The sequence below is a fragment of the Drosophila ficusphila genome, unplaced genomic scaffold (genome assembly GCF_018152265.1).
Source record: "Drosophila ficusphila isolate 14025-0441.05 unplaced genomic scaffold, ASM1815226v1 contig_607, whole genome shotgun sequence".
NCBI classification, from domain to species: domain Eukaryota; kingdom Metazoa; phylum Arthropoda; class Insecta; order Diptera; family Drosophilidae; genus Drosophila; species Drosophila ficusphila.
In genome coordinates this window covers 496771-514015 of record NW_025064537.1, presented here as the reverse complement: position 1 = coordinate 514015, position 17245 = coordinate 496771, and the positions used below count along the sequence as shown (strand labels likewise).

The 17245-nt window shown below is 36.7% G+C and overlaps 1 protein-coding gene across 1 annotated transcript; it reads right to left on the bottom strand.

Annotated features, from left to right (window-relative positions):
• Positions 1 to 6852: 6852 nt before the first annotated feature.
• LOC108092259 (beta-1,4-glucuronyltransferase 1) lies at positions 6853 to 8967 on the bottom strand. The gene is made up of 2 exons (XM_017191774.2): positions 8218 to 8967; positions 6853 to 7628 (listed from the first exon to the last, which is right to left on the bottom strand). The coding sequence occupies exons 1-2, from the start codon at positions 8884 to 8886 to the stop codon at positions 7080 to 7082; spliced, it is 1218 nt and encodes a 405-aa protein (XP_017047263.1). The 5' UTR covers positions 8887 to 8967; the 3' UTR covers positions 6853 to 7079.
• Between the last annotated feature and the right edge of the window lie 8278 nt (positions 8968 to 17245).

Below are 17245 nucleotides of genomic sequence, written 5' to 3'. Positions count from 1 at the left end.
AAAGTGCTTGAAAACCTACGCATGCTATGCTAGAGCTACATTTTAGATCGCTTTTTAATTAAGGGAAACATTTTCCATAAGTAGGCCTTCACTTAAAAACCCTACAGTAATTAATACACTTCTTTAATGAAATTCACACTAAAAGTTTTATTTATTAGAGAATTCGAAATGGTATATAAAAATAAATTTGTAAACAACACACTTTTTGCATAGATATAGATAAAAAAGGAAATATTATTAATAATTTTATTTTTATATCTTATCTTTTATCTTTGTTTTCACATTTTGCAGGAGTGGGAATATTGATTATTTATTAATCTCTTCCCGCCACAGTCTGGCCAAAATCACTTTATTTGGCAAACCAATGTGGAGAGTGCCGAAAATATTAGCCAGAGCAATTAGTTTCTTAGCCAAATAGCCTCTTCAGAAATAATTACAATAAAGCTATTCCAGAAAAACAAAAATACGAACCATATAGCATATATATTGATAAGTTTTTGGTTTGTTTTCTGGCTTGGCAATGTTTGTTTTGCTCAGCGCTCGATGGCCTTCTCTATTAGTTTTTGTGAGTGTTTGTATGAGTTCCAAGAAATATGAGTGCCCCGTGGCTGCTCGAGCGGCAGCTCCAAGTTGCAGCCTCCGGACTGCCATCGCCTTAACCCTCCCGCGGCCCTTGTCCTGCCATTGCCCCCGTAGTGAGTCATAAAAATAGTGCAAAATAGCAAATGCTATAAACGCCAACGAACCAAAAATGAAATGGCTTAAGCTTTCCAAAGCGTCGCCGATGGAAACTTCACTCTGTTTTCCCTCTCCGAATCCCTTTTCTCGGCCTTCTCCGATTCCCCCTGCCCCTCACTCATTTCCTTCCCCTCAACTCTTTCTCTTGTGCAGTTGTTGTTGTTGTTGCTGCTGCTCAAATATAAATGCATTTGCGCCCGACCACAAAATGTGTTCAGCCGGAAATTGTACGTGGAGAGGCTGCACTTTCCGAAATTTTTGAACACCTTTTTTGCTCTAAAAATATTGAGGCAATTTTAATAAAAATGAGATATAAAAATCAATTTTAAGTATAAAGGACTTTGTAAACATTTTAACCTTCGTATATAAGACCCACAAGTCGTATGAGTAATTTTGTATTTTTACCAATTTATTACTCATACGTAGTGTGGGCATGGTACAGAATTTTTAATGATTTTCTTAAAAAATAGACTGGTTAAGTGTAAGCAAATTATAAAATGAAATAAAGATGTTACTTTATTAATATTTAAACTTTCGTATATAGGAGCTACATGTCGTATGAGTAATTTTAGAGGTTACATTGATTCTTTTCAAATGTTCCCAAATACTTTTAGCAATAACACGAAGCCTTTGTTGACTTATTAATATTTGAATTTAAAATATCTAATACCGATTGAATTGTATTAGAAACAGCATCTGTTTATTTCAGTGAGCAGAACATATCGTGCGACGCAGAGCCAAACGAAAACCCGCTCAGTTTTGTTAGGATGTGTGGTGGGAAGAAAGGTTGGTAGTGGTTTGAGTGGGTTAAGATCCGCTTGGCCCTGCTCCGGCAGCCATATGTTCCATTAGCTTTTTTTAAGCGCCTATTGCCACTGCTGAAATTTTAACAGATTTTCCCCCCCCCTGTTCCGCTGCTGTTTTGAACATTGCGGTTGAAATTTTCGCTAACCGACAACACGAGTCAAAAAAATCGAAATAGCAACTAGCAACCGCTGAAAAAAGGCAGCTGGATAAAAGGATGGCTTATGGAGCTTCAAATACTCTGACACAAAAGATCGTATCCATGGCAGTTAAGGACTAAGCAGAGCGGCTTGGAAATTTGTATGCCGGGTTTTCGTCGCAACAAAATTTGTTCATTAAAAAGTTTCATGGCAAACAAATTTTTCAAGCTATGATGGTAAAAAGTAAAGATACGAATATTTATTGAAATTATCAAATAAATGTTATAACAAATAAATAAATCTATAAAAAGTAGTAGACTTTTCTACTAATAGCAATTAAATTCACAAATTATAGGGTATGATTTTTATGTTTCCCTTAATTTTATTGGCTACCTTCTACTTGTATTCAAATTATCATCTGTAAGTGTATCAAAGCTTGATCGGCTTTTGGCGACTCAACTCCTAAACTGGGCAATAGCGCCGCCTTTTGCTTATTTGCATCGATTTGCGGAGGCAAACGATGGGGGCAAATGGTTTTTGGGGCTGCGGTTTCACGGGGGGAAAGAAGGAAAGAAGGGGGTTGCCAAGTTCTTTGGAGCTGTTTTGTGGACTCGTTAACATCGTCATTGCCGTCAGCTGCACCTGCACCTGTCTGACGCTGCAGTTTCGTCCTGTTTCGTCCTGCCGTGTCATGGAATTCTGAGCTGAGGACGCGTCAAAGTGCAAATGAGCTCAACGATGTCTGCTTTTGTTCCCCTTTTCCCCATCCCCTTCAACCTTTCCTGACTTGGTTCACAGGATATACCGCCATCATCAGGACGAAGGAGCTGAGACGCTGGGCAAACACAATAAATGCATTCATGCAATATGCATCAGGTAATCTCGTTGCTTTTAATCGTTGTTTGACATCAAAATTACAATTTTCTTAAGACGCTCAGCCCATCCATATGGCATTTGTATGGAAAAGATATTCACTCAATGGCAGATGTTTGCTCAGGCTCCGCTTTTCAGCGGGTTAAAGAACTGGCAACATCTTAAGAAAGAAAGTTTCTGTCCGTTCTCAAACAGCAATTTCTATGGCACAAAAGAATCTGTGTGCCAACGCATCTTGGCCATCTTTTATTCAGAGGGAAAATTGATGCCGCAATGGTTTTGGTTTGCGGAAAGTCTCGCAGTTTGTCCAACAAGCTAACTGGACTTCCTTGTTACAGGCGAAATGTTTTGGATTTCACAACTGCGAGCTGCATTGTGATTTTTTAGGATAATGGATGCCTTATGGTTGAAATAACAATTTTATTTTACAGCTTAGACTTCAAAAAGTGATACCATAAAATTTTTCATCAAACAAATCTTCCTTAATTCTCTAATGATAGTTAACATTAGGGATCAGGTTAAATTAACATTTTTCAGAGATTATAGACAATATTATTGAACTATTCGGGCTTAATAATATCTTAATGCCATTTAAGTGAGTTTTGATGGCTTAACAAACTTTCAGATATGATAGAAGATTGATATACATATGTTGGCTGTAAAAACTCAAAAACACTTGCTTAGACTTTATAAGGAAAACAATCAATTTTATATTGCCAAATGATTAAAATTATTTTAAATGAAACTAAAATTTGTGAGTGTTAGCGACCTTTCCAATTGAATATTTGGTGTTTTGCCGGCTCAAGGTCTGGGTTGATATTAAAAACACAATTTTTGTTTTTAACCAATATATTTCGGCTGCTCCTCGGCAACCGTCTTCAGGGCAATTTTTGACACGTCTGCGCCAATTGCGCCAATCTTAAACTAAAATGTTTAAGATTATTTTAACTTTTAAAGAAAAATTTAACTTGTAATACAACTTAGTTTTAAAAATTAAATTTCCTTTTTAAATTTTATTTAATTAATTAATATCTGCAAGGTTTAGACTTAAAAAATCCCTTTTCCATTGTCCAATGATAAAATCAAGGATTTCACTCGAATAATTTTTGTTTCTCTTCTCCAGTGCGTAAAACAAACTATTCCTGTTTTTTAGAAATTATTACTTTACGGGGCCAACAAACTTGCCCCACTGAGTGAGTTGTCAAGCGCTGGGGGAATTAGCCTCCGGTTCGGTGTCCACTTGGACCTTCTATTGATGCCCCGACACGTTCCAACAATCGCTCACTTTGACGGCTGCCTATTGTTTGGAGTTTCTCCTCCGCTGTTGTTCGCTTTTTTAGTTTTCCCTTGCTATTTTTGTATTTCCCTCCTTCTGTTTGTTTCGCCCGTCGGTTTTTCCTAGTTTTTCATACTCTATAACAATAGAGGTAGCTGGGAAATTGGGTGTTCCTGGCCGGGGCCAAAGGACTTATTGAATGGTGCTCTGTTTCTGCCCTTCATTGTGGCCAATGCTAAAGGCTGTCAATGGGGCATCTTGGGTCGAGTAGCCTTTTCGAGTTTTCCTTGAACTGTGGAGTGTTTGAGCCTAAACGATAAGGTGATTTGGGACATTTAAGCTTGTTTGCATATTTTTCGAGCGTGTTTTTTTGGATTAAGCTGGAGGCAAAAGAGCGTTGCAAAGCCTTTCCGGATGTTTCAATTAGGGCTTATGCTAAAAAAATCATATGCCAAAAACAGTGTCGATTATCTGATGCGAAAAGAAAATCATAAAAGTTAATCTTTTAAAACCAGAGTGAAGTGGCTTTTATTTTATAGCCAATATTTTATATGGTTTTTAATGGGAATATATAATCGTGTCAGAATGTAAAAGAAAACTAAGGTTTGACTGGTGAATACAATAGGAAACACATATAGAAATTTTAAAAAAATACAATGAAATATATATCAATATATAGGTATATGTAAAAAAATATATGAACAAATTTAAACTAAATTTTGTAATATATTAATAAATACCTCATTAGGTAAAATGCAATCCAATTATATAGTTTTATCTTGTTAATAAAATATGTTTTTTGTTATTTTGTTTTTTTTTTTTATAAATTAACTACGTAATTGATAGCTTAAGGATCCTCTTTACTTTTTGGCCCTGATTAAAAAAAATCTTTTTTTTTTTTTTAATTTACGATCACAAGTGGGTTTTCAAAAACTTGACTTTTTTGACTTCAAAGGTAAACAATCGGTCGACCATTTTTGAATGTCATCTGTTTGTCCTGTTTACGTATTTGTCATTGTCTTATCGAACAGAAGTCTCAGATGTGTTCTGAGAATGGGCAGCTGGACTGGAGCCTCATGCATTCAGGTGAAACAATTTTGCAATTTCACGCGGCCCCAGGCTTTGTGCCCCCTCACCCCCTCTTATGTTCCCATCCCTTTCCCACCCACTGAACTTAATCGGAGCGGCCGTCTCTTTCCCCCTTTTAGTGGGGAAGATCCAACAACGTCAGCAGTTGGCTGGAAGACAAATGGAAAGCTTTTGCTTGCTTGGCTACTGGTGGCAGCAATTAAAAGATTTTCATGCTGCTTCAGCTGCTTTCGTTTTCCGTACTCCTTCATCCATCCAATCCAATCCTGGTAGCGCCTCTCCCCCCAAATTCCCCACCCACAACTCTTTTCCTTGGAAGAGCTCCATCCTGGGCACACACACAAATTTTTTGCTCTTGTCTCCATTTAGTCACTGTTAGTTTCTACTTTAAGGGTCATTTGTCTTTTTGGGAAACTTTCGTCTCACTTTGTTTCGCCAAGTTGCCATGTCATTGTGACGGAAATGGGAAGGACACTGAGTCCTGGTCAGCTTTTTATGGTTTGTGCATATTTATGTTTTGCCAGCGGATACTAGTGGATATTTTCAACTTTATAGGGTTCCGAACGAGCCGCAGGCCTGGTTTTATGCACTTTCGGATATGTGATGGGTATACAAGAGCCCAAACAAAAACGGATTATCGGGCAGGTTGTGGTCGTTATCCGAAGAAGTTTCAAAGTTTATTTTTAGTGACTCAATACTGGGAGTTTTTTATTTATGTTCCCAATATGGCAATGACATTAAAATGTATTGAACTTTGCATAGATAAGGTAACAAGTTTGCTTAAGGCATATCCTTTATTTAACACATGAACATTTATTATATTTTTTTTAATTTACGAATCATTTTTTACTTTAAGAAAATGATAGACCTATTCTTGAATACACCTTTTTTGAAAAAAGGTAAATATTTTTCTAGAGGGCTTTTAATGTTTCATTTAAAGTTCATATCAAAATGAATACTACATATTAATTTTTCTATCAAAGCGAATTTGATTTTTAAATTTCAATGTTTCTTATGAGGAATTTGCATAGCCTGAGTTCTTGTCATCACTTACAGATAGTTCATTTCGTTTTTCGTCTTACATATTGAATAGTTCGAATACTGCCGCAAGTTGCCAAACAAGTGATAAATATTAGCCGCAAAACTATGTCATTGGACGTTGAACATAAACAAATGAATTAATAATTTAGTTTGCTTAGCATGCGCATTCTTAGTTAGTTTACAATTTCAGTTTCGGTCCTTGAATCGAAATTATGAAACCACAGGTAGAGAGGCAGGTGACGAGGGTACGAGGTGTACTAGCCGGGCTTATAGGCACTTGGCCATCCGCAGAGTGCAGTGAACCACAAAAATGGCGCATGACCTCGCACTCTTCATTCACTAACACAAGTGCATTGTGTCTGTGCGTGAACCGCAATAAACAATATGAATTTATATGCGCTCGGAAACATTTTAATTAATCACTGGAGGGCATCAATTGCATTTTGTATGCTAATAATTCGCGCTATAAATATTCCATAACCCCTTGCCCGCCGCTCCAATCAGCCCCTAAAAATCATCTACTATTCGATTTCTTTTAACTACGCCACTCCCCATTTTATTGCGCGCATTTTAAAATGAATTGATATTCAATTAAGCTAAAAATTTCCCCTTTTCCATCGCCCTGACACACAAAATACACACACACACAAACTCACAAAACCAGTAGAATGCAGCAAATAATAAATATTTATTTAGGTTTGCAGTTCATATTTTATACTATTGATGCTGTTGGGTTTGCTGTTGATTTTTTGTTAACTGCGCAACAGAAAAAGTTAAGCAAACATTGATGGAAGCGGAAAATGCTTTCGCCCTGAGCTGCGACGAATTTTAAGTGCATTATAAACGAAATATGTAAATAGAACTATAAAGGCTTACGATTTTATTTAGTTATTTGGTTTTAAATGTAAATTTTTTATTTCCACCAACATATGAACATATGTATGAAACTACTCGACCGTTTTACAATAATTTCAACACATAAAATTTTTTACAACAGAATGGTATGACTGAAATGTCTGAAAACAAATGTTTTTAGCTTACCATCAAACAGAGTTTTACGTTTCCGTTTTTTCACATACTTATTTGACAATTTACAATTTAAAACAACAATCCGCTTTTTAGATGACACATCCTTTTCGGTAACCGTACTTGAAGCGCAGTTCCCTAATAATTTTTTTATTAATTATTCCATTGGTGTGACGTTTTTGGGAGAACAGTGATTCAGTTTTAGCTGGTTGCTTGATGCCGGGCTTGTGGACCAAGAAGGCGTTGTCCAGGATGTGGAATTCATAGTCCAGGACGCACATGGCATAAGCCTGCGTCATTTTATCCCTCTGACCTTCCCAACTTAATCGTTCGTCGTACGGTGGATCCTCGACGGTGCCAATGAAGATCGGTTCCCACATATTGTCCAGTTCGGAACGGTGACCCACATTGAACACTCCCAGGTGATCCGATTGAACGGTGGCGTTTATCCACTCTCCCAATTTTGGTCCCTGATGACAGAGTGAGCAGATTTTCATGTGGAAGGGAACCGCTTCCTTCGATTTTATCAACTTTTGCAACTCCGGTTTGGTGTTCGGAACTGAAACATTGGCCTTCACCTCGAAAATACGCAGCACATGGACCACTGGAGACGTCGGTTGCTGTCCTGGTCTCCCAAACACCTGCAAACATATGTTACCATATCAAAAAAAACAAGAAAGGAAGCTAGCTTCGGCAAGCCGAAGCTTATATACCCTTGCAGTCATCAAATATGTCGAACAAAACGCATAAAAGCTAGACAACATCGAAGCTAAGACGATTTTTCTATTCATTTTCCATATTTTCGACTATAGATCATATGGGAGCTATATGATATAGTTGTCCGATTTTGATAAAATTTAATGCGTAATTCAAGAGTCGTAAGAAAACTCTATATTTCAAAAATCATACATACATACCATGCTCATGGGATAAAAAACAACGATGTTATCAATTTATTTCCATTAATTTTTTATATAGGAATTCTACAAAATTTAAAATACTTCTACAATAGAAAATTTAATAATTTGTTAACAAATTAAAATTCATATTTTTTTTTATTTATTCTAGCTGAATAAACGTCTTCAAATCAAACCAATTTTGTCCGCAAAACAATATACATTTTCACATATAATTCAATAAGTTAACTCTTTTAAAGTATAAAAACACGTTTGGCTTTGTCAATACTATGTTAAATAATAAAAAACTTAACAAACATAATATACAACTTACCTGATGGCCCAAAAAGTGCATAAAAGCTGGAACCAATCCTGGCGAGGGATATAATTCGATATCGGAGGCCAGAACGAAATGAGTTAACGAAGCCCTCCGCGCAATATTGCGACCCATATTCACGGGATAATCGAGCTTCCTCTGAGATCTGTACAGATCCTTTTTAGCCACATTCTCATAAGGCGGAGGAGCTTTGCAGATGGCTTTTATTTTTATAGCTTTTTCCGGAGAGAGAACCACATGTGGCAGATGCTCCACATCGAAGTATAGATGAAAGCTGGTGAGTTCGCGAACCAAGTTCCTGCCAGGATGGCATTGCAGCAGATACAAAATACTGTTTACAGTGGGTTCGAAATCCGATCCGGGAGCATAAATAGCCAAGCTAAGAGGAGATCGCCAGCGTTCCAGAAGGGGAACTACGTTATCCAGATACGTATAATCCGAATGACTGGTATAGGTAACATTTGAAAAGCAGGAAAGTGGACCATGCTCCGCCATTATATAGTTTTCTAGTACCCAGTAATCTTTATAGATCCCATTTTTGGGAAGGTAATCCCTATCCTCGCAGCTTACAAACTTTTTGAGCTTCGCAATGGTATCTTGGTCCAGGCTACTGACAATCACGAAAAGGGTCTGGATCAACCCTACGATCAAAAAGTGTCCGTGCATATTGCACTTCAATTACCATAAATTTTCCCTTCTGGTTTAATTGAATATTTACGTTTAAATAACTAAATAGTCAGAGCACACTAGATTTTGTTGAGTTCAAAATAAGTATACATTTTATTTGTAACAGGTTTTGAATAAAAAGATTATTTTATTGAATGTTAACTTAAAATGTTGACTAATTTTGACTATGATAATAATGCATTATAGTGAATTTTTATTGGTTCATTTTTTTCAGCGTTTGGTAAAACTCTTGAGAGCTAATTCATTTATTTTTTTGGAGGTACTTTTAAAGTTATCGATATAGTAATTTTTTATAAGTTAATAATGTAACGATTTCGCACTGAATATTGTTTGCACCTTCATTTATTTCTATTATCTTTAGGTCTTTAAACCTCTTCTTAGTAAACATAAACAGAAAGCTTAAAGAACCATTTAAAACTCAATTACGCCTACCTATCCCAAATGACTTTCCCCTTAACCACTTGAAACGAAAGCCCAACGCAAAATAATCTGTTTCAAATGGGGTTTATTATTGATTAGCAAAAATTTTAATATGCAGCCTGCGCAAATAAACAATTAATACGGAAAATTAATGTACATTGTTCATTGTTATTCATTGTAAAAGGTAAATCCCCAAACCCGTCCCTCGACCCTATTTCCTCGGAAAAGCCATCCAAATCGCCCATTTAAGAGTAGGCGTGGACAAGAAATTTTAATTATGCGCCAGTTTTGGCTTCTATTTGGGCGCGTGATGGGGTGCCCGTGTATATAGATTATGTATTTCTGTGTATATTGAAATATTAGTAATTACGAGTTGAAAATTCATGAAAATACAATTTGCGATTATTGTTATTAGTGTCAGGCAACAGGCAACAACAGGAAGGGTGCCTCCAGTGGGGATTCCCCTTCTCTCTGGAAACTTTTGCCAATGGCTGCCAAAGTTCGCCTTGTGCGGTGGGAGGCCACAACCGGCGTGGCACGAAGGACGAAGGACAAAGAACGCAGAACGCAGGACGGCGACAGCAGCTGAAAAATTTATAAATTCAATAGCACCTAATTAAAATTAAATCTGAAAGCTTTCTGTATCGACGATGGAGCTCGGCTTAGGCAGCCACCGCTGGAGGAGCAACAGCAACAGCAGCAGGAACAGCAAGAGCAACAGCGACAGGATACAACACAACAGACCAGACCGAGCAGAACAGAAGGAGCGCCGGCCAAGGATACAAGGCAGGATATGCACGGTAAATGCTGTAGCCGGAAATGAACACGTGCTGTTGTGTGCCAGTTCTGCACTTGGAGAAAAACTTGTAAATATTAAATAAGAAAACGTTCTTAAACATGATTTAAATAATACTATAATTATATTGAATAAAGGAAAAAAAGAGAAAACTATTATAATTGTATCTTTCATTAACGCCTAACATAAATATATTTCACAAATTCACATTACTCAACATTTATTTAACTTTTTGTAAGCAAAAAAGAGGTTTTAAAAGCTCATTAACAGGATTTTTGGGTTAAATTTACTCCTAAAAACTTTTATTAAGTTTGTTTAACTTTTTACCGATTAATAAATAACAAAATGGCTTTCAATAAACTTAAAAAATTTCTTCAGTAAATAAAATTTTAAAGCGTTGTTAAAGGAAGTTCATGTGTGCTTATATTTCAAATGACAATTTTAAAAGTATTTATAAGTCTTTAGAAGTTTTTAATATAAATAATGCAGATAGTACAATTTCAATTACTGTTAAGCCTTGCTTTAGTTGTACAACAAATAAGTGTAAGCAATTTATTTATCAAATGGCTAAGAAAGAAAGTACTCAACAAGTTAAGCTGCAGAAAACCATATTTTTAGTGGTCAAAAATGCAAACATTCATCTCGAATATCTCTCTTATTTGTCTATTTATTAAAACCATTTTTGTTTAAATTTTTCAATCAATGTTGCAAGAAGAAAAACACAAGTCGTGCAGAAGTCTGTGAATGTGGTGATGTTGTGTCTTGCGAAAATATCACAGAACTCGTTTGCTTTTGATTTTTGAGAGGTGTGAATTTGTGAATTTGCATAGGGTGTTGATTTTTGGCAGTGTGTGTGTGCGCGGCATGGAAAACTTTACCAACTGAAACGCTCTGTGTGTTTATTTATGAGCCGGCGTTTGTTTGCCCAGCCAGTTCGACGCCGCTCTGCACCTTTCTCTGAGTGGGAGGCTGTGGGCCATATTAATTATTGAAAGATTTGATATCGGCTTAAAGTTACGTCCGCCGTCTGTTGCTCTTATTGTTCCGGCTTGCTGCACCAGCCAGCTGGATCTGCCACCCACTTCCATACATACATATATAGTAAATGTATTCCACATAGCTTATAACCCCAACTGCCGTGGAAAATAAACTCACTTGTCGCATGCATCATCATCAAGGCAGTGCCAAATCTAATTTACCCTATCTACTCCGTTTCACTCCTTTCCCCGCTTAACTTTTTCCAACCTGGGTGCACTTAGTCCTTCATTCTGCTGCCTGGAAATGAACCAATAAATCAGTTTATAATAGCAAAGGAAAAAAGTGCAGGCGAGGGAGAACTACATCGAAGTCAGGTGCAACTTTTGATGCAGCACGGATCAATGGCCCCGGGAGAAAGTTGAAAGTGTTCACTTCTCAAAAGAAATTATATTTACCTGTGCGTCGAACAGAAATATGTCAGACGGGAAGCATGGACAAGGAAAGATGGATGTTGATAAGTTTTTTAAAGCAATGCGGGCATAAAAGGAAAATAGATGGAAATTGAAGAATGAATTCGAAGTGAGAGCCTATAAAAAATATTTTTTTCCTAACTGCAGTTAAGGTCTGCAAAAAAAAAAAGTAATTATGGGACAAATTGAAGGAAACGATTAAAAATACTTTGGGATCTTAAGGAAGAAATTTGCTAACATTTTTGAAGAACTTACTGTTGACTTTCTTAAGGAATGGTTTCATAACACAATTTAAAGATCTATACACATTTATCGCAAAATTGAAAAGGGTTTCGAATTACTTTACCGAAAAATGTGGTGTCCCATTTAAGGCAAAGAAAATATGTTATGCTGCACTCAAAAGTATTATTGAATTGTTGGTTACACAGAAAGTTAACTGACACACTTTAAATTTAATTGGTGTCCAAAAACTTTGACAGGTCGTCGAAACAATGGGTGTTTTACCTTACATTTAAGTTCGTTCACTTGTTCACTTTTGCTCAATTGATTTTCCGCACGAAAACTGTTTTCAATTCAAAGGTGTGCGAATGCAGGACCGAGTTTCAATTTGTTGGTTGAAATGTTTTGTGTTGACGAGCATGGTTCATAATTTCATTTCGGTGTTAGCATTTACCATTCGAGTGAGCCGATTGTTTTTGTCTTGAATGGATTCACTGCTAATCTTTAAGGCAGGATAACAAAGACACACAGTGACCGGAAGCTTAGAACAAGTAGCTTCCCAGAATCCCCCTTGAATTTTGTGTTTTATTTAAAGTCAAGGAAAAGCTAACCTTCTCTGACATATTACAGATGACATTTGATGGGGCCCTAGGTCCGCCTGTCGACACCAGCCAACATCAACTTCCAGCAAGGACGATGCAAATGAGGCGGAAGGCTGAAGGCGGAGCTGGGCGGATGCAGGGGGCGTGGCCAGGTGGAGAGTCAGAGGCACGCTGCATATTTTAACATTTCCGGTTTGATTTCACATTCCAAACAAAATGGCCGGCAGACGTGCTTCCGCCATCAGCTGCACGCACCGCACCTGAACCAGAATCAGAGACAGAATTGGAATCAGAGCCCGAATCTAAAGCGAGCCCGGACCCGGGAGTGGACAGGTCCAAATGCACATGCCCACCAGCTGACACTGACAGAAAAATAAGGATAATTCATTTTATAGAGTTAATTTGAGTGGATAATGCCATAATTTAGTTGTTGAAAATATAACTGTGCTGTCCTTCCAAATTGCATTGATGTATAATTAAATTATTTTGAAATAAATTCTACAGTTGAATATTAAATATTCGAATAGTTATTCTTGATTTACCAGTTGTCAGATGTGAGAACATTTGAGCAGCTCTACTAATCCTAAATAATTTTTTTTAAATAAAACAAATTTATTTTGGTAGCCTTAGGCACAAAACAGTCATAAAAAAGTAAGGCTAATAATCGTACTTATAACTTATAGTTTATTGTATACAATAGAACTTTTTTACTTTTACTTACAAGACAACTTGTATTCAAGAGATAATAATATTTTTATCATAAACACCCAGCTTTTATTAGAAAGCTATTCTGATTTATTTTGCAAAACTGTTGTTTTAGATTTGTCTTGCAAAATCAAATTTCCACTTTACAGCATTTCAAATGTGTTACTCATATTTCCCGATCAATAACAACATTTTCTGATTTCTAGCAGTGCTCAGCACTGTGTTCTGTACACCGAAGCCTCTGCCAATCGACAAATTTATTGTAAGCCAATTGATTAGATCACATGTCCTTTCCATCATAACAGGCTTATGTTGCATAGAGAGATAAAAAAAAAACAACACACAGAAATGGAGAGACCGACCGAATGGCGAAGAGATTGCATGAATGAACCCCTATAATCATATTCGATGTCCGTAGAGCCGGTCTATAGTTTTAGGCTCGATTCCCTGCCACTGGCAACCGGGTATAACATTTAACTCTTTAATCTTTTTGATGGGCGAATCGGCGGGCAGGGAAACATAAAAAATTTACCAGTTGATTTTATGCTGGATTAAGCTTAAACTTTATACTAAAAGGAACTAAGCAAGCGTAAATGGAGTTTTTCCCCTTTTCTTTGGCTCTCGAAGTCCGCCGCTGTTGTTTCCAGTCCCTTTCCTTGTTAAAATAGCTTTAGTGCGGTCCTTTGCCTTCATTTGGTTCGAGTCCTGCCCCGAATCCTTTTTCCGCCGCCCAGCCTTCTTCATGTGTGTGTGTGTGTGTGTGAATGCCTGTGAGTATGTGTGTGTGTGTGGGATGAAGCTCTTAAGCTACGACTGACTGATTCCGGCACATTTCGGATGGGATGTCGAAAAATATTTGCTGTGACAGTTTTTGGCCCGAGAGTCTCCTCCTCCTCTGCGCTTTTTTTCCGCCCGCTTTTTTTCCAGCTTAGGGGGTTGCATTTCGGCCTACCGCATCTCCAGACCATAATTCGCATCGAAAACCCATCAAGTGAATTTTTGAAAAGGAGCGAAAAGGGGCAAAAAGTGCGGTCGAAGGTCTGGCTTTGGTGCTTTGACGAAGGCAATTTTGTGTTCAGGTAATAGCTCTATTATATAATTATTGTACATTATTGTCTGCGGTTTGGTCTGCTGCACACGCACTCAATGGATATTATAGATAAATCGGGGGTGCATAGTTATTAGAGATGTATTTGTAAAAAGGAAAATCTGTGCAATGTTATTTATTGAAACAACTATATTTTATATATCAGTTGTCGTAAATTGATCAATTTGTACCTAAAAGTGTGTTTAAAGTATCAGATATTACATAAATTTATTCACATAAGGTTATATCTGCTTTAATAAAATTAAGAAAGGTAGTCCAAAAATACTGATAAGGTGCTTAAATATTTACTAAGATGGTTTCAATATACGAGTTTATTGAAAAAATTAGTCTGATAAGATTATTTTGAAAACCTTTTATCAATTTCATAGCATTTGAACATTGAATATTGACATTTAAATAATATACATTTTTTTTCTTAGTTGCCCAAACATTTCTTGGGATAGTTTCCATATCCACAATTTGTGTCATCTCTAGAAACGAGTACTTTGACCTGATGTACTGGTCAACTTCAGATTGGTTGAGGTATCCGTATTAATATTCTCTCGCCCGTCCGTCGAACGTTGAAAAGGCAATAAAAATTTGTGTCATTCAACTGCGATGACAACGATGAATCGAGCTGTGAGTTTGCCAATCCGACCATGAGGCCATGAGCCACCCACTTCGCCCTTATTCCACGGCGATTTATCCCGGCCACTATCGATATGCCTTGACAGAATCCAATTCCATTTCAATTGACCGGGCAATGCATATATAATACTGTGTATATATGATTTGCCACCCATCAACATCCAGGGACTCCGGAGCGTAAGTGTTGACATTATTTATTATGTAGTCGTTGCATATGATTGGCTTTTTGTATTTCTCTACCTTTGGGTTTTTTTCGTCTGTATCTATTGTACATGGGTCTGCACATAAGTATATAATTTACTTTTTACCCTTTCGTAGGAAACAAAAATTACAACGGATATTCGCTTTTATTTCTCTAAAGGCAAAGAATTGCCATAGTAACAAACAATTGTTCTTTATTTTTTTAATGCGCCATTGTATAAAAAAAGCAATACAGTAATTAAATTGCAGTAATGAAAGTTTTTAAAATGAACAAATAAATTAATAGAACCACAATAAACTTTCAAAGTTATAGCTTGATTTCTTTTCTTTCTCATAATATATAGTTCATTAACACAAAAACTTTTCGTACCCACTTCTTAAATAAAATCAAGCTCATTTAAATAAATAAAGTTATTCCATACTCATTTGGCATTTCCCTATAAAAGATCCAAATCGGGAGAATTTTTTCAGAATTTTCCGACAAATTTAACTTAAATTTTCTCCGTCATTAATCTTGATACTCAATGGTTCACATCAGCCTGTAAATATTGAATAATAATTGTTAAAGGATGTCTGGTTTCTGTTCGCTGCGGTTCCTGCCGCAGTTGTTGTACTTTTATTATAGAAATGATCTCGCAGGGGGTCCAGCTGCGGGTGGATAATGAAACCATAGCAAATAAATCAATAATTTTTACTCTTTTGTGAACTGCCCGCGGCTACTTTGTGTTTGTCTCTGAGTTTCACTATCGCTCCCACTCTTTTTCCCATGTTTCTCCACTCGGCCCGAAGAACAAAAAGAAAATGTATATAGCGTACAATTTTTTTATGTATAAAAAGAGCCGAGCCAAAGAAAGGAGAACACATTTTATTTGGCTTGTTGTGGTTTTGGCTGCGAGCGGAGTCGAAGCGAAGGCTTCACTACCAAGGCTCGAACCAGTACAAAACTGAGCTGGACACTCAAAGAAAATAGTGTTGGGGCTTCTTAAATAAATATAGACTTAAAGTTTACTTTTTATTCTATTAAATGTTTTTGTAAGGTAAAAAATACCACTTCTTAAGATTAATATCATTACTATAAATGCAATTAACGTTAAATAACGTTATTGATTTGTTACTTTTGAATGTCTCAGCTCTCAAATTTTAAGTTAATAATAATATTTCATATAAGGAATTTGTACATTTTTCAAACTTTTATTTTCGGTTAAATAAATAATAAAGTAGGATTAATAATTGGATTGTCATTTTTGTAATAATTATACGTTAACAACAAATTATAATTTGTGATTTTATATATATTGAGTTGAGCAATTTATTAAAAAAAAATCAATCACTTAAAGGAAGTACCATTCAATAGAGATTCTTTCATTTATCGTCTGGTTGGCAAACTCTAAACTTACTCATGACTTTTAAAATCAACAAGATAATCTTTGGAATTAAGGACTCTCGTTTATTTTCTCAGTGAGCCCCGCTGGGCCTATTTGTTGTTGGCAGCGGTTTGTGTGGTTTTCATCCTTTTCAGGCTACCAAGGGAATGTCCTGGCTTGGCCTCTTCTGTTCTGTTCTGTTCTGCTCTGGTCCGGTCTTTTCTGTTCGGTTTGGTTTGGTCTGGTATGCTTCTTTCTTTAACCGAAAATGTGACGAAGGCACTGACTGTATTTCACCATCTCACGGATACACGAATACACAGATACAAGCGCACACATTCACACACGTATGTTTAAGTAGACTCATTGCCATGTTATCCTCTTTCCTTCATTATTTTGGCTCGTTTCTTGTAGTAGCCGCATAAATTGGTTGGCAAACTAATTGAAAATGGTTCTTGCCCCCTGTCACCCACACAAGCTTACATATTCAATAAGCTGGATTTGTATATGTGTGTGTGTGTGTGCAATCTAAACGCTAATTAAATGATTCAATGATTCCCTTTCGTACCGCCCCAACGCCCCCCCAAATCCTCCCTTCGCTGGCTACTTTACCTTAATTTCTTTTTATTGTTTTTCGCATGTTCTTTCAATTGCTTTTATATGTATGTGTTGGTGGGGGTGTGCGAGTGTGTGGGAGTGTGCGAGTGTGTGTGTGCAGTCCAAGTCCAAGTAACTCCTTCAAGTGAGCTGACAAGTGCTATGGGGGTAAACTCCCTTCAGCACTCCACCCCGTCTTTTCTCTGTGTGTATTTGCGGGTTAATTGAATTTTATGTGTTGGTCGCCAATC

Coding starts and splice junctions, on each gene's coding strand:
- LOC108092259 (XM_017191774.2), bottom strand. CDS start 8,886: ATGCACGGACACTTTTTGATCGTAGGGTTGATCCAGACCCTTTTCGTG. Junction 7,629..8,217: donor TGCACTTTTTGGGCCATCAG/GTAAGTTGTATA, acceptor ATATGTTTGCAG/GTGTTTGGGAGACCAGGACA.